The sequence below is a fragment of the Nuphar pumila genome, chromosome 10, assembly GCF_984573655.1.
Source record: "Nuphar pumila chromosome 10, dmNupPumi1.hap1.1, whole genome shotgun sequence".
Taxonomy (NCBI): domain Eukaryota; kingdom Viridiplantae; phylum Streptophyta; class Magnoliopsida; order Nymphaeales; family Nymphaeaceae; genus Nuphar; species Nuphar pumila.
The window spans coordinates 114,119,880-114,138,640 of NC_143258.1; the positions used below are offsets into that span (position 1 = coordinate 114,119,880).

An 18,761-nucleotide genomic window follows, 5' to 3' on the forward strand; every position below is an offset into this window, starting at 1 on the left:
ACATCAAGCGCCTTTTCAAGACTAGAAGGAACCAATTCGAGCAATTCTGCAAACAAAGTATAAATAAAACTATGGGTTGCGCCCGAATCAAACATCACATGTGCAAAGTGATCAACGACTAAGAAGATACCTTCGATCAGGTCAATCTGATCGCCCTGAGTAGCTGTTATAGCCGCGTAGACCCGCCCATTGGTCTTGCGCTGACCTTGTTGCTGCTGAGGCATCTGTTGTTGCTGCTGCTGTCCTCCCTGAGCCGCTGGTTTGTTCAGACAGAATAGAGTGATGTGCCCTGGTTGTTGGCACTGATAGCAGACCCCCTTGAACATCGAGCAAAAGCCCAGTTGATGGCTCTTGTCGAACTTGCGACACATTGGCGGGGCCTTTCCCTGCTGCCTCTACTGTTGGGGACGACCCTGCTGCGCACCCTGTTGTCGCCCATCACGGGTCCGCTGCTTCTTGCCACTTTACACCTTTTTGCCTGCAGGTGGGTTCTTCCTCATCCCGCCCGAAGAACCCCCTCTGTTGCCACCTCCCTTCTCAAATGTAGTCTTGGACCTCTCCTGGTCCTCTAACAGGACTGTAGCTGACTCGATTGCATCGGCCAAGGTAGTAGGTCGACTCATCAGCACTCAAGTCCACAGCCCATCGTTCAACTCACGTATGTACTTTATTTCCCTCGCCTTCTCATTCTTAAAGAGGTTCGGGCAGTACCTCTCGAGGCTCCGGAATCTAGTGGTGCAGTCCACCAAACTCATGGTCCCCTGAGTCAAATCGAAAAACTTCTGCTGCATCTGCTCCTCAGCGTAAGAGGGAAAGTATGCACCTAGAAACTCCTCTCTGAACATATCCCAAAGAATCTCATCCCAATCGGCGAACTTCACCCTTCGCAGGGTGTCCTACCACTTCTTGGCATCGCCCTTCAAACGGTATGTGCCAAATGGTGTTTTTCTGTCTTCGGAGACAGGTAGAACGTCGAGCGCTCGCTCCATCTCCTCGACCCAACTCTTTGCTGCCTTTGGGTCGGCCTTACCCGCAAAAGTCGATGGGTCTAACTTCAAGAACCTCTCAAAAGAAACTTCGTCTGCGTTTGAAACAACCTCGACAAGAGGATCCTACGCAGTTGCCTGCACAGCCTATGTCGCCTGTGTTGTATATGTCACCTGTGCCATCATGGTCTCAGTCAGGGTGTGGATGGCTTCCATCATGAAGTTCCTCTACTCTTACCAGTTCGGGGGAGCACCAATGAAAGATGAGGCACCTCTGCATGAATACAACATCTACAATACACCATATTTTTCACAAAATTTTGACCCTTATCGATCCTACCCACTTGGGAGTTGATCCTGAACAAAAATCTTTCATACAATTACATCAAAATTTTTTTAACGCACACCATAAGAGAATTACTCATAAATACAAACAAGTATAAAGGATTCAATGCTTAATTAAAAGTATTGAATAGTCTTACCAGTGAAGGAGACTGCTCAAGAGTACGAGGCATGACTTGCTGACACTTCAGGACAGGGCTCACTTACTAAAGTTAAAAACTTAATGCAAAAAGGATAATAAAAGTGTAAGATATTGTAGTGGCTTCGATACCAATTTTGTAACGACCCTAACTCATACCCCTTGAAAATGCAGATTTTTTTTTTAAAAACCATTACAAAAATATTCTCAGAAATCTAAGGCCTTTACAGTTCCACTCCCAATTGGATAAACCAACCAACCACAATAGAGCTTACAATTATTATCCATACCAAACCAAACATTTATTAAAATAATGAGTAATAAGTCTAGAGACAATTGCATAAATGAAATATTCAAAGTGCAATAACTACTGAATGAAACAAAAAAGGAAATAAAAGTAGATTACGTCACACTATCCATATGTGATATGTCTAGCAAGTGCGTGGCACCCGTGACTTCACCAAAAGTTAGTCGCTTCACTGATCATCTGCAGCTGCAAAAAATCATAAATAGAGGGGGTCAGAAATCTGAAGAATTCTGCTTACAGATCCCTCTAATGAAAATAAATAAGCATAAAGAACACATATACAAATTCATGCAATAATTGAGAGGAATGTAATTATGACAATTACATAATTCAGGTAAGCATTCATGCAACAAGGAGCATCTATTAGGCATAAAAGAACATTAATCAATAACATGAATCACAATTTAAGTAAGCATGACATTTAATCATGCATTAGAAATTAAATATCATACATTCACTAACATGTAAGAATTAAAAGAACAAGTAACCGTGCATGTTCTAATGCATATCAGGATTATGCATGATTTATGTGCAATGCATGATCACTTTATTATCTTTTCTTAAGATTTTCTTTTTTCATATGCATGCCCTACTAAATGCATACAATTTAAGTTCCTCCTTTTAATTATCGTTGCCCTTGGGTACAATTTCCCCGAGGTCAAGTTAGGTTCCTAAGGTAGCTTAAAACACAATTTGTATTTTATTATTGGGTTCCAAACTTAGCCCCCGACCGAATCACCTTCAGAACATTAGATCTCCACATCTAATGTTGGGGACACTAGGGACACTTCACGCCCACAAGTGTCACTTTCTTGGTATACCAAAACAATAGCTGTATCGAACACACCACCCCCAGGTAAAATGATGGATTCTCCCTAAAACCGTGTCCAGAAGAAAAAACCTCAATATCGGGTTCAGGGGTTAAAGTAAAGCACACAAAGTTTTTGTATCCTCATGGTCCCCTAAAACTGAAACTTTACAATTCTCATTCTTTCGATGGAAGATCTTAGAACGTATATTACATTGTTCTTATTCATTATCTTTTATTAAAAGCCAATTATTCAGTTTTGCAATTCAGCATGCAAAAGCAAAGGCAAAAGCTTGCATCTACCCTTGCGAGAACCATCATGGGACTCCCGCCATGGAAACACATAGAACATTGTAATACAGTGCAATAAAAAAATATGATTTTTGCGATGCATTTAAATGCAAATAAAGAAAAAGCATCATGTGTTCAAGGCTCTCCAGGCCTGCGATGATTCACTTGGATCATCGATGCACCATGACCAAAAATCATAACAATATGTCATAATTCACATGCTTTATAAATGCACATTCATATATGCAGTTTTCAGCTGTGTGTGAAACAAAGATATTTAGAAGCATGTTTACAATCAATTCATGTGATAGTGACAAGTACACATGTTCATATAATGCACTTATTCAGTCCATTGCATGCTTTTATTCACTATGCATAATATGTCATATGCATGTTCTTATTTAATGCATTTACTCATTGTCGAATGCATGTTTTTCTTCTCAAGTATGCATATTCATGTAAATTTCATGATATCAACAACTTGCATACACCTATCAATGCATGTTTCCACCATATGCATAAATACTTATCAATGCATATGTTTCATTGAAATAACATCACATGCTCATTTTTATCAAGTGCACATGTACTGTAAATGCACTGATTCTATTTGGAACAAACATCAATGCATAATTCCTCTTCAAGTGCATAGATAGCTGTAAATGCAATGTTCCCTTTTGAAATGCACATACACACATCATACTACACGTAAGTAAACTGTTTCTCAATGACCTGAACAACAACGCTAGCTCAGCACATTCATTCAATTCAGCACATGTATATGGGTCAACTACACATTACTTTGATTCAGCACATCACATCGCACCAATTCAGCACCCAAAACTTTTCATTCATAACAGGTATTAGAATTAACACACCTGTACGTAACCCTGATCTGGAATTTAACATGCACGCCAAATGTAAAATTTCAAATTTAATTAACATCAAGTAATATATAGAAATACTTCCCTTTTTTTTCAACATATTCCCAGCCAACTACTCGGCTAGGCTTAGCTGCCCATATAGCTCGGCCTGTCAGGCCAGCCGAACTGGGTTCGGCTAGTCTGACAGCTAGTCTACAGAAAAACAACAACTCTCCTTTTTTTTTGTAAGGCACTACCAGCACTTAGTCGACTAGCTGGGCCCTGATCCAACCCAGCCGACTGAGTCGGTTGGGCCTGGAAAAGCACAGCAGAGCTCAGGTTGAGCTTGCGCATCACCTGCCTTTGGCAGTTAGTTGAGTACCACTCAACTGGCTGCCAGCTGACCTACGCCCTGGCGTCACACATTTTTTTTTGTGCTACTGTGACCCAGCCGACCCAGTCAGCTGGGTCTGGCCTGCAGCCAAACATGCATATACAGAGAAGCCAACCATAGGGACGATCCATGGGTCATCCTCTATAACTCGTGGAGGAATCTACCATGGAAACGTTTTCCTTTCTTTTTTTTTTGCATGTATTCCATTAAAAAAAAGCATAAAATCAAACTGGTGTTCGATTTCTCTTCTATTTTCAGAGGGGACTCGTACCTCAAACCGATGCTTGGGGGCTGCGACTGTTGCGAGAAGGGGATGTTGTCGACCACCGAACCTCTGTCGCAAACGGGCGATCGAGAGTATACAAAAATCGCCAACTGCTAACAGGAGGGTTTGAGGGAGGTGTCGTCGGCGCTTCGGGGTCACCGACGATCGATGGTCACCGGGAAGCGAGGTCGTGGAAAGGGAGCCGCAGGAGGAGGCGGGGCGTCAGGCGAGGTCGCCGACAACTGGAAGGTCGTCGGCAGCCAACCGAGAAAAATACGATAGAGAGGGAGAAAGACACTGAGACAGAGAGAGTGGAGGAGGAAGAGTGCACGGGTGAGGGATCCTCCCTCACCCTTGCGTGCTTTTAAAGGCGCGATTCAGGAAACCCCAAAGGGGTTTCCTTCTTCAATCGAGCGAGGGAAGGGGAGAGCAGCGCGTGGGAGGAAGAGGGTTTTAAAAACCCTCGCCCCCTATGTCGGGTGTTATAACCCTAAAGGGTTATCAGGTCCGGGTCGGGTCTGAGTTCGGCCCGGGTCTGATTTTTTTTTTTTACTGTTCGTTACATGGGGCGCGGCCCGGGTCCAAGACCCAGGATCCAACCGAGTGTTGGATTTGCGCCTCGCTGGCAATGTGGATCCAACTGTGGATCCCTGTACTAAACTCTTTTACATTTTTTTTCAATAGATAAGATATTGATTTCCTATATTGACCCCCTTTATGGGTCCTGGATCCGAACTTGGATCCCAGGCCCAAATCAAACAATTTTCGCGTTAAAAAATAACAAAAAAAATTAGGTTATTACAATCAAATATTTGTGATTTTGGACATCGAGATAAATATAAAAAATTATAGGATGTTAGAGAATCGTGTCAAATTATATGTGTCATTTTTTGATTTAAAAAGTCCTCGCCAGCTTCAGCCTTCCAACAAAGGATAAACTTTGGTTATCAAACCCACAACACCCTTCATCTTGGACATTTTAAGTCGATCCACCTGCCCATGAGCTATTTTACTTGAATAACACAAAAATTCTTGATTAGGGTTGGATTAAGTCAGAAATCCAACAACAAAAATCATAACTCAAACCCAACTTCTAAAATAATATTTGCAAAAAATAATCATACTATACACATAATTTGAAACAGTTCCCTAAAAACATTACATTTTTTTATATTTCTCTCGATGTCCAAAATCCCAAATATCCAACATCATTAGGACCCTTTTACCCTTCACAACAGCGAATTGAAGCCTTATTGCGATAAAATTATATCGCCTGTCGGCTAGTTTCAACTCTCACTTAAATCTAGAATCACACATTTTTTATGCGGACCTCACGAACTTGCATAAATTTATTTGCAAATTTTTGCTGAAACTGAAACCACCAAAATTGTAAATATCCTACTATTTCGCATATACGTGATATTTTGCATAAATATATTTGTGATACTTCACTTAAACTGAAACCACTAAAATTGCATGTCATATTTTTTCGCATATAATTCATAAATTTGCATAAATATATTTATGAAAATTCTATTGATTCACAAAAATCTAACTATTTCACAAAAATTATACTATTTTTAAATGAATTGGGTATTTGCGATTTTAGTTGTTTTAGCAGTTATGTGAAATAGTAGGTTTTTTGTGAAACAATCGGATTTGTGCAATTCAGTAGGATTTTTGCAAATATGGTTATGCAAATTCTTGAATTATATGCAAAAAAGTATGATATGTATAATTTTAGTGGTTTCAGTTTAAGTAGAGTATCACAAATATATATATGTGAAATATTGACATACATGTGAAACAATAGGATATTTACTATTTTAGTGGTTTCAGTTTTTTAAGTGGAGTTTCACATATAACAACCCAACTAACAATAAATATAAGCAAATAGATATTCAAATCACTTTAACATTCAAATGATTTGAAAACATATAAACAATGCCATACAAATCATTCAACTAGTTTAAACATTTAAATCATTTAAACATTCAATAGTGGTTTCAGTTTTAGTGCAATCTATTGTTAAACTAAAAATATACACATTCAAATGATATTCAAATCAACGACATTATATACAAATCACTGACATTCAAATGACTTTATATAAAAATGCATTCATAGAAATATATCCAAACTTATACTCAGTGACCTCTTTCAAATGACATTATATAAAAATCAATGAGTTACAATGTTGATCTTCGAATACATACAAAAAAATAAAAAACAATCAAATGAATTTCTAAAGTTGAGGATGTTGTGATTGGCGTGATCATAGCTCCTTGATGACTTTATTTGTATTCTCTAAAAGGCCAACTTGAGTCTATATCATATCCTCTTGAGTACGTATTATATTCTTCACAATGCAATTTTTTTCAAGTGTAAGAGTCAACTCTCCCTCCAATCCACTTACGATCTTTCCGTGATTCTCCCCAACTTTCTTCTTTCCCTTAAAGACCCTCTTTGTCGTTGAAGAACATGTAACCAAATGGGCGGCTACAAAATCGTCATTGGTGGCACATGCCATGAACAACAAGTTGATGTCTTTGCAGCATCGAATTCCTGAACGGTGTTCACATCCGATGTCTTCATAGCATCGAATTCCTGAACGGTGTTCACTTACATCTACTTCTTGAGGAGGATCCACATTAACCTCAACCTCTTGGTCAGGTACCTCGTTTGCCTTCTCACCGCTACCACTACAAGTGACTGTATCTCAAGCATCATTTATTCGAGTATTGACGTTAGTAACAACCTCAGTGTCATCCAATGGGTCACCCTCCCCCTCCTTAGATGCTTCTAAAACAGGAGACAAAAATGTGCCTACAAACTGTTCAATTTTTTCTACACATGTTGCCTTAGATATGGGTCATTTTGAAATTTATAGTTGTTTTTTTTTATGATAATTAATTTTTTTTACAACTCACTATCTAAGCACAACTGTATGTGATTATCGAGGGTCGAACACCCATATTTTTAACTTTGGATGTGGCTCCCTAAATTATCAGGATGACCCAATTCATAGTTCTTCATTAGCTTTTGTTGTTGTGCTACAATAATAGAAAAAATAGATTTAAATTTTTCTACAATAACAGTATTGAACAAGTATTAAAAAAAATAAGCAAACTATTTACGTTTTAAAAAGCATTTAAAAAAAGGGAAACATTGTGCTTACTGAACATATTAAAAAATTAATTTATTAAAAAAAGGCAACACTATTTTATTCAACCATTAAACAAAAGAGAATAGTGTTTAATTCAATTATTAAACAAAAGAAAACATTGTGCTTACAAAAAAAACATGGTTCAACAATGATGAGGTGCCTCATAAATAGTTGCTTAAAAAAGATGTTAGAAATAGTTGTCAAAACAGGTTGGAGACCACTGAGTGCATTTAAAAAAGACAAAAAAAAACCTAGATTATGTAAAAATAAGCATGTTAAGACCACAAGTTTATATATGATTTAAAAAATCCATAAAAAATAAAAAATATTATAAATTTATCATAATTTTGCAAATATTTATGATAATTGCAATATAAGGTGAATCACAAATAACTTTATGTAAAATTGTGCAATATATGCAAATAAATAAGATATTTATGAATTTAGTAGTAATTAGAGTTTCACACATAAATTTATGTGATTTCAAAAAAAATATGCAAAGAAGTTAGCTATTTACAAATTTAGTAGTAAGTGAAGTTTCACACATAAATATATGCAATTTCGAGAAGTATATATGAAAAGGTAAGATAAAAGAATTTTGCAAATATATTTATGCAAAATATTAGCATACATGCAAAATAGTAAGATATTTACGATTTTGATGGTTTAGTTTTATAAAAAAATCACAAATAAATTTATGCAAGTTAGTAAAGTGGGAGTTGGACCTAACCGCGGTACAATTTTATCACAATAAAGCCTCAATTCACAGTTTCAAAAGGTAAAAGGGTCCTAACGATGTCAAATATTGGAGTTTTTAGACATCTAGAGAATATAAAAAATTATAAAGTTTTAAGGAATCATGTCAAATTATCCATACACAGTCATTTTCTGCTATTTTTTTAATTCTAGGTTTTTATTTAACACATTTCACTGTTGGTAACATTTTGTTTCCGTTTTCTGACCATAATCTGCGCAATGTCATTCCACGCTGTGTGGCACTCTATGCAGCTTCACCAAACATCAGATCTTGAGAGCCAGCAGACATCGAGAGCATAAGCAACATTTTCCCAATGCTTCCTTAGAGGTTGATTACATAAAATCCTGTGTCGGTGTATGTCTTTTGGGAGTGAGGTACACGAGATCCAAGCGAAAACAATTACCAAATTTTAAAATCTCAGAGTTGAGGATCTTAAGTTCAACCAGGGGAAATTGGACTTAAAATCTGACAGGGCATGAAATACTTGAATCTCTAGAATACATCAATCAGATCCAAGGTAATCAAACAAGCCTTGAATAAATGACCAACACACCCAAAAAACTCAGTGGATCAGTTTGGGATGAGGGCGTCGATGGAGAATTCAGGAAATGGTTGCTGTAGAAACAGAAAGATTTCTGTATTCCATTTTTACCAAAGAGAAACAGCCGCCAAAGTCCTCCCTCATTGTCAGAGCCTACCTTGCTTCTGCAATGAAGAGGCCAATGGAATTCCAATTGAAAGGTCTCAGCGAACCTTGAGACATTCTCACTTGTTCTCCTGTTCACAATTGAATCAGCTTTGAAACATTCTTCAAATTGGAAACAGGACTGGATAAATTATTTACCATAAGTTCCACAGTGCAGAATCATCTGCACTTTACACACTGAGTTTGGGGCGGAAGTCGGGGCTAGCAAACGGCTTTGTGAAATCATCAGCACAAGCCATCCGAATGCGTTCTGGAGTAGCTGGACTGTCAAGAGGAAACCAACCAGTATATCCTGCCTCGGCCCTTGCAGCCGTAATTGCATCTTTGATAGCAAAAAACACTGAAGAAGCTAGAAAGAAAGGGGGTTCACCAACTGCTTTAGAGGAGTGTATTGCCCTCACATTAGGTGCGCCCTGAAAATACAAATGATTCACAAATTAGTCTGCCATGGAATTGATAAACGGTATGCTGCATGCTATAGAATAAGAACTTAGTATGCATTCAAGGATAGCAACCAGGAACAAAGACATCCGGGATCATTATAAGTTGCTTAATAAAAATGAACAGGTGCTTGTGATGCCTCCAATATCAACACGAGAATTTTCTCATCTTTGCAATGAAAGAAAACTGATATAACTGTTTTTTTATACCACCAAAAGGGGGTTCAAGGATGTTTACCGAGGTGGTATCCCATGTGGTAAGCGGGGTCCTGTGACAAGCTGAAGGCCCATGTTTGAATCCCTCTGCCACATGGGGCTTAAGAGATATCTGGTAGGGGTCTGCCTAACCCCAGCTTGCCTATCAAATAAAAAAGGATGCTGCATGCTATATGGAATTGATAAACGGTATACTGCATGCTATAGAATAAGAACTAGTATGCATTCAAGGATAGCAACAAGGAACAAAGACATCCCGGATCATTATAAATTGCTTAATCGAAAATGAACAGGTGCTTGCGAAGCCTCCAATATCAACATGAGAATTCTCTCATCTTTGCAACGAATGAAAACTGATCTCTGTTTTTTTATGCCACCAAAAGGGGTTCCCAAACATAGTTTACCTGACATCAGCCAGGGCATGGATCTTACAAGTTTGACTATTAAGGGCAATACAGAACACCGTGTTCTTGACCTCAGGTTTTGTGTTTGAAGGAGGCAAATGAGTATGGGGTCAAATCTCCAATGCCTGCTTATGGCGCAAAGATCCAAGAGCTCTCAAACCATGGACATCATCATTATCATGAAGAAGCCTTATCCTACTGCATGGAGTTAGCTGTTTCCCGTAAAATGGTGACAAATGAAAAAACGAAGAAAAAAGAAAAAACCATGTGAAAAGGCAATGCACGATTCGATACAATGCAGGGATATGAAATGAGCCTTGTTCACCTATGGAAAAATCATGCAGTGGTTCTTCGAACAAAATACATTGATGAGACGTGGCAATACTAATACCGACTAGCTTGCCTATAGAAATATGAGATAAGCATAAGCCAGCCATCATGGTGCTTTCCAACAATGAAAGCAATTTCTTGACAAAAAACACAGCCAGCAATATTGTTAAGATTGTGTACCTAATATATATATATATATAAACCGGAATACACATCAGGGGTATTCGGTCATTTCCTATTGTAATAGGGGTCAGCTCACTAGGGGCTGACTTTGTAATTTTCCTTTTTGTTTTTTATACTTGTTATGATATGTGATGGTACAGCCCCAACTAGCTGGTTGGGGCTGTACCAATCAGTCACATGTTATAACCCCCACTCTCCCTCTCATTTGGTTATAAATAGGGGTTTTCCCCTTGTATTCATTAATGCTTTCTAAGCATTTGTTAATGAAAGTTATATTATTTTTATCTTGTTGTTGGTGGGTGTGGATTCCCTTGGTCCGTAAAATGGTCGACCACTATTGTATTGATATCTCATTGTAGCCTTTGTGGTATTTCTTTGAGATATTGTTGGTTTTATTACATGATATCAGAGCCATCAGTTGAAGATCTCGTTTGTGTGGACGTGAGAGTGTGGATCATGTGATCGTAAGCTCATGGTATCCAAAGAGTATTTTTGCTTCTATTTTATCTTCATTCTTTCCTCTCTCTCTTTCTATTTCTTCTTTATAAAATGTAGGATGAACAAGAAGTTGTCATCAACATTCCCGTGAAACTCAATAATCCAAACTATGTGATGTGGTCATCCCTAGTGAAACACAAAATATGAGAGAAAGGTTTATGGGGTTTGGTTGATAACACCGAAAGAGAACCTAAGCTTGTGCTTACCAAGATAAAAAATGGCAAGGAGATAGTGATTAAAGGAGAAGAAATGTTTAAAGTCATTGCCGAATATGAAAAAAGGTGAAAAGAATGGAGGATGGGTCATTCCAAGATCATTGGATGGCTCATCAATAGTATCGACATTAAGAAGTGCTCTAGTTTGCATTTTTACTAGTAATGCATGAAAGTATCTCAAGGATATGTATTGTCTAAAAGACATCTCATGTACGTAATGTGCAAAATAAAGTTAGAACTATGACCCAAGGAAAAATGAGCATTAGAAAATACAATAATGCTCTTTCTCTACTTTGGGATGAATTGACTCTTTTAGAACCTAAGTGGCATTGTCCTCAAGACGTAGAACTCCGTGAAAATCAAATCAAAACGGAACATTTCTACCAATTTTTTAATGGGCTTAGACCCGAATTTGAAGGGACCAAATCGGCTATCCTTTATAGAGGAAGTGTTCCCATCATAGTTGAAACTTTAGAAGAATTGACTATGGAAGATAATAGGTTAAAGAAACCCTCTACTAAAAATGAGGAATCGGTACTTGCCATGTCTAGGCCCGAAAATAACACAAAAGCTTATAAGCCTCCTCACTTTGGAAAAAGTTCGAATGAATATAGAAGGAGCAAAAACTACTATAGAAGGAGCTCAAATGACTATGAATACAAGAAATGTGTCTACGATCTGGGTTACATTAAGCCATTTTGCCCAAAGAGAAGGGAAGATCGATGAGACAAAAAGAAAGTTGCCTCTATGGGGTCATCTAGCAAAAAGGGTGGTGTAGACGAAGGCTCCAAAAATGTGTCTTTTTTAACTCATGAAAGTTCTTCAACCACTATTTAAGGCTCATGCTTCTTCTCTCTCCAGTGTGGCCGCCTCTACATGCGTGGACCCCGATAAGACTTCTTGGATTTTTTATTCCGGTGTTGCTTTCCATATGACTCATAATGAGTTTGTATTAGCCGAATATCGAATTAACCCCAATGATTATTATGTTTCAACCGCCGATTAAACCTATTTAAAAATCTAAAGTTTTGGTACATTAACCAAATTTTTTGTGTCAAACATTAGAGTAGAACCTAAACTAAATCTAAATCTAAATCTCCTATCTGTTTCTCAAATCACTGATCATGGATGTAGTTACTTTCTCATCAAGTGGTTGCTTAGTGCAGGATCACCGGTCTGAGAAGCCGATTGGACGATGCCATAGAAGAGAAGACCTCTGTTACATGGACAACTTAGAACTTTCAAATCAAGCTTTTTGTAATTTTATTGAAAAAAAAAACATTAAAAAACGGCATAGGAGATTAGGACATCCAAGTATGTCAAAATTGTATTTATTTTCCTTTTTTAATATTTGTAGTAAAAAGAAATTGGTTTGTGAAAAATGCATTCTCGAAAAAATGAAATTTTTACCTTTTTTGGACCTAGTCATTGTCTCTAAAAACCATTTGAGTTAATCCATTTGGATGTATGGGGACCCATTCCAATCATGTTTAAAGGAGGCGTATCTTATTATGTTATATTTGTTCATGACTATAGTAGGCACACATGGATTTATTTCCTTGGACACAAATCCAATGTATTTGATTGTTTTCAAAAATTTCATAATTATGTCAAAAACCAAGTTAAAGCCTTTATCAAAAATTTTAGATCCAATTCCGGAGGTGAGTTTTTATCAAATGGTTTCAAAAAATATCTTGATTAACAAGAAATTGTTCATCAGAGATCTTGTCCATATACACCACAACAAAATGGGTTGGCCGAAAGAAAACATCGACACATCATTGAAACCACTAGAACTCTTCTTATATTAAAAAATGTTTCAAAAATTTTTTGGGCCGAAGTCGCTCTTTTGGCGGTCTATTTAATTAATAGAATGTCATCAACCATTTTTTAAAGCATTTCTCCTATTGAAAAATTATTTATAATATCTCTGGATTATAAAAGATTAAGAATCCTTGGTTGTAAATGTTTTGTTCTTTCTAACAAAAATGATAAGTTTTTTGTTAAAGCAATCCCCTGTGTTAAAGCAATCCCTTGTGTTTTTCTAGGCTATGCTGGAAAAAAAAAGGATATAGGTGTTATGATATTGAAAATGACAAACTTTATGTTTCAAGAAATGTGGCCTTTCTTGAAAAGCAAAATGGATTTGAAAAAATTGAGTCTAAGGAACCATGTGAATACTCTTTTTTGCTTGATTTAGCCTAAGTGAATGTTAATAATATGGATGGGCATGATTATGATATTGTTAATGATGTGAATGGGGTTTTAGATGTGCATGAGAGTGATTACGATAACGCTCATGATGCACAATACTTCTATTGATATAGTTAACAATGAAGTGCAAATCTATTCTTGGCGAACTCAAGACCATCCCCCATGTACACTAGAGAGGTATTCCCAAAGTCAAGACCTAGATCAAAATTCTAAAATGACTAAGTAATAAAATACGCAATATTACAAATATGGTATTGACCCAGCCCAAGACCCATTTGGATTTTTGGAGATGGATTTGGATCTTTGATCCGGACCCAGATCCAAACCCTAGCCTATCGAATTTCCAACTTTAAATTCGTTAGATACCTTTAAATTGAAGTTAATTAATGTTAAGAAGTCTCTCAAGCTAATATGGAAACTTTTGGAAGCTTCTGGATAATTATTAATTATTTAATATTTAATAATTAATTAATTTTAATTAATTCCGAAATTTAATTTTTATAGCTGTTTAGGACTCCTTGATAGAGTCCTTATATAGGCTTAAAAAGACTTAAGAAGGTTTTGGAAAGTCTATTAAAATGGAACTTTGAAAAAGTCAATAAATAAACCTCAAAAAAAAATGTCACCCCCCTTGAAGTCTATATAAACCTCAAAAAAAAAAAACAAGAGAAGGAAAAAAGAGAAAAAAAAAAGAGAGAAAGAGAGGAAAAGGAGGAAGAAGGTCATCTTCTCTAGCCATCCACATTTTCACCATCCATTAGCGTTTTTCTTTCGATCTTTGTGTAAGGTACGGGTTTCCTCTCTTGAATCAAGTGAGAAATTGAATATAGATTGAATTTCTATACAATATTTTGATGAAAATCCATGGAAAAAGAGTGAATATGTATGTTTACTCTAAAATACACGGAGGAAGATTCGTGGATCCTCTTCCATGGATGTGTTTTCGATTCTTTCGTCTTTTCAAAGAATAAATTTTTGTATATGCTAAAACAGAATTTTTATTTATGGTACAAGTATTCTTTCAGAGCTTACTTTTGATGAATATCGATTTCCATGGATGATCCATGTTATAGACCGTTAGAGGCATGTAAATGTGTGATGAGACAATAGTGTATGCATGCACTTTTCAGTAAAAGTTTGTATAATGGTGTTGTAGTTGAGAAATCTGAATATGCATATGTTACTGAATAAGTATATGCATGTAATCTAAATGTTCATGGCATGCATGTGTTTTCGATTTGTTTTGGTGATCATATATGAATATGATTATGCCCTAGTATGCATATTTGAGCCATGAACCTTGTAGATGCATGTATGTCAGATGTGCATATGTTCATACTATGCTTTTGAATATATATATATATATATATATTTGTTGTTTGGGCCTTGTGATCTGGCCGACAGACCAGCCGAGCTCAGCTCGGCTGGCCAAGCCTGGCCAGACCAGACCTGCCCCAGTATGGCTTGGCCTCGTCAGGCCTGGTCTGCCAGGCTTGACTGAGTTGCAGGGCCGAGCCGAGAGGTGCTCGGCTGGGCAGCAATCTGTGAAATAAAAAAAAACAGAAACAACCAACATTTTTTTAGTGGTTTGGGCTGGCTGCCAGGCCCAGCCTGGGCTGGGTGCTGGACTATTTTGAATACAAAAGAAAACAAAAGGGGTTTTAAAGAGTTTTTTTTTAGCAGATTCAGTGGGTGGTCTGGCCCTGGACAGCACCCAAACAGGTGCTGGCAAGCCTGTTTACCAGGCCCGTCGGGCCTTGTAGGCCCAGCCGAGTGGGCTCGGCTGGGCAGGTGGGTGCCCTTCAAAAAAAAAAAAATTTAAAAGTTTAAAAAAAATCCTTGATGGTTGTGCCGGTGGCCTGTTACAACCAGTTGTTTGGGTTCAGCTGGGTCGGGAATGAACCCCAGCCGACGGGGTCGGCTAGGCTCGATCGGCCTACTTCAAAATTTAATTTAACACCTTGTGTTTGCTAAAATCTGGAATTCGAAATTTAATATGTACGTAAACTTCCAGATTTTGTTAAGTGTATGCATTTTGATTCTAATACATGCTAAGAATGGAATTTTTCACATGTTTTGACTTGATATGACCTGCTTTAGCAATATGTTATTTCAGAGTTTGTTTCAAGCGCATGTGCATACATGAAATTGATGTGTTTTTTGCCTGTACGTAAATGCATGAATGTTCACATGTTCTAATTGAAATGACTCATGAATAAAAGCATGTAAATGGCATGAGATTACAAACACATGCATATGAATGTTGTAATTCATGCACATTGTTAAATTGACATATATGAATGTGCATTTGAAAGCATGTGACATCATTGCATATATGGGATGTTATGATTTTTGCACATGATGCATCAATGGTCGGATAATGGATCATTGTAGGTTGTGTGAGCCTTGAGCTTGGATTGCTCCCTCTTTACTTGTTTTAATGCATCGCAAAAGTCACAATGATATTGTTTCACTATATTACATTGTTCTATGTTTTTCACGAGTTGTGGTCCCGTGACGAGCCTCACATTTGGATGTGCAAACTTATGTTACTAATTTTGCATGCTGAATTGCAAATTAATGAATGAGTATTAATAACAAGATAAAGAAAGAGATTTTGAGATATCTCGTCTTTAGAAAGAGACTCTTAGAGTTGCGGTTTTGGAGAACCGTGAGGATACTAAAACTCTGTGTGCGTTGCTGTTACCTCTGAACCCGATATTGAGGTTCTTCTCTTGACCATAATTTTAGGGAGAATCTGTCAGTTTACCTAGGAGCGGTGTGTAGACAAAGTTGTTGTTTTGGTATACCAAGAAGGTGGCACTTGTAGATGTGGAGGTCCCTAGTGTCCCGACATTAGATGTGGAGGTCTAATGTTCCGAAGGTTGTTTCGGTTGGGGGCTAATTTTGGAACTCAGTAATAAAATATAACGTGTGTGCTAAGTTATCGTGGGAACCCTACTTGACCTCGAGAAATTTTACCTGTTTGGAGTATCCGCGGGCAACGGTAATAAAAAAAGGAACTTAAATTGTTTACATTTAATGAGGACATGCATATGAAAAGGAAACTCTGATAAAAGATAATTTATTCATGCATGTGCACTAAAATCATACATCTTTACTTGTTTCCTTAATTGTGATATATTGGTGAATGCATGATGTTTGTTCTCTAATTCATGTTAAATGTCTTTATTGCTTAACTTGTGGTTCATGTTGTTTATTGAATTGTTCTCTTATGCTTAATAATTGTTCTCTATTGCATGAATAGTCAGCTGAATTATTTATTTATCATAATTGCATTCCTCTAAAATATTGTATGAATCTTATTTATATTCTTTTTACTTATTTGTTTCATTAGAGGGATTCGTACACATAATTCTTTGGATTCTGACACCCCTACTTTTATGTTTTTCGCTGCCTCGAGGCCTAGTGAGGCGACTTGCTTTCGAGAGGTCTACGAGGGGACCACACGATTGCTTGTCAGATTCTTTTGGACGGTGTGACTCTTTTTTCTGCTTTATTTATATTTTATTTGCTTATGTCTCAGACTATACGCACTTTAATAAATAAAGTTTGGTTTGTTTTGAAAGATGTGTATAAGATCCCCTGTGGTTGTAGATGTGTTGTAACTGTAAAGGCCTCGGGTCTCTGAGAATGTTTTTGCACTTAAAGAAAAAAAAATTGTCATTTTTTCATGGGTACGAGTTGGGATTGTTATAATTCATTTTGTTAGTCAATTTCAGCATGCTCCCACTATAGTACATATGAGTGTTGTAATGAGAATGATTAGATATATTAGAAATTCTATTAATTATGAGTTATTTCTTTCATCTTCTTTCGTGTTAGAAGTTATTGCATATTCTGATTCTAACTGGGAAGGGGATGCGAATGATAGAGGCTCACCCACTGGTTCTTGTGTTTTTGTAGGTGATTCTGTAATTTCATGGAGATGCAAGAAGCAACAGAAGATGTCCCTCTCTTACACTGAAGCAGAGTACTATGCCATGCCGACAACTACGTCTGAGTTAGTATGGTTAAGACAATTATTAGAAGATTTGGGAGTCCACATTGCAGAACCCTCGAGATTATGTTGTGACAACAACAGTGCAGTATGCATTGCAAGCAATCATACATTTCATGAAATGACCAAACACATTAAAATGGATTGTTACTGTTAAGAAGACACATTTGGATTGGATCAGATCTTGATCCAATCCATAACACCGCCTAAGGCACGCGTTAAGAAGACACATTTGGATTGGATCAGATCTTGATCCAATCCATAACACCGCCTAAGGCACGCGCCTCTAGGCGGTGGCATACTTGTAATTACATTCCTTTTTTATTATGTATTTTGTAAAATGTACATTTTGAGTATAAATAGAATGATACAAAGGGGGAGATGTATTCTGCGCCCCACTTTATCTCTCCTCTCTTCCTCTCTCTCAGGTTTTCCTATTTCCCTCTCTATCTCTCTCTCTTGTTACAGCCCACATATATCAAAATCTTTCATGGTATCAGAGCCAGGTTCGGGCTGAAGACATATCGTGCGGGATCCCTCTCTTGATCGTAAGTTCCTCTCTCCCAAAATCCCTAAACCTCTCTCCTTCTTGCCGTGAATCCCTCTTTCTCCCAAATAACCCTATTTCTCCTCTTCTTCTTCTTTCTTACCGTGAAGATCTCCTTTTACTCCGAAAACACCATCTGTTTTTGTCTCCACTGTGCCCTAATTTCTGCCCTAATTTTCAATCCGCCCCTAATTTTCTCAAATTTTGCCCTAGTTTTACCCTAAATCCCAAATTCGTCTAATTTTACCTTAAATGTGTCTTCTTAACAGCACGCGCCTCTAGTCTGCCTTGCATGAATGTCAAACTTGGGCTCTTGTTCCTCGACCAGACGGGAAAAATGTAGTGAGTTCCAAATGGGTTTATAAGATTAAATATAAAGCCGATGGCAGTGTTGATCGATACAAAGCCCGTCTTGTTGCCAGAGGATTCACTCAACAGTATGGTGAGGATTATGATGAAACTTTCAGTCCAGTTGTCAAGATGGGGACAATACGAGTTATTCTTTCACTGGCAGTGTCATATGGATGGCCTTTATATCAGTTGGATGTGAAGAATGCATTTCTTCATGGCTATTTGAAAGAAGAAGTATATATGGAGCAACCTCCAGGGTATGCATCAAGTGATCCTACTCAATGGGTTTGCAAACTACAGAAGTCATTATATGGGCTC

At 37.4% G+C, this 18,761-nt stretch overlaps 1 protein-coding gene across 4 annotated transcripts in view; it reads right to left on the bottom strand.

The window, feature by feature from the left end:
* The window catches only part of LOC149827981 (xanthine dehydrogenase 1-like), a 128,103-nt gene that overhangs the window by 13,864 nt on the left and 95,478 nt on the right, over positions 1-18,761 (bottom strand). The window contains exons 14-15 of one of the 4 annotated variants that reach the window (XM_090019775.1): positions 9,163-9,437; positions 1,859-1,960 (exon numbers count right to left, since the gene is read on the bottom strand). In XM_090019775.1, coding sequence (XP_089875901.1) covers positions 9,195-9,437 — 243 coding nt within the window. In that variant the 3' untranslated portion in view covers positions 1,859-1,960; positions 9,163-9,194. Of the gene's footprint in view, positions 1-1,858; positions 1,961-8,623; positions 9,438-18,761 lie in introns of those variants that run through there. The other 3 variants (XM_090019773.1, XM_090019774.1, XM_090019772.1) reach the window with 3 other exon arrangements.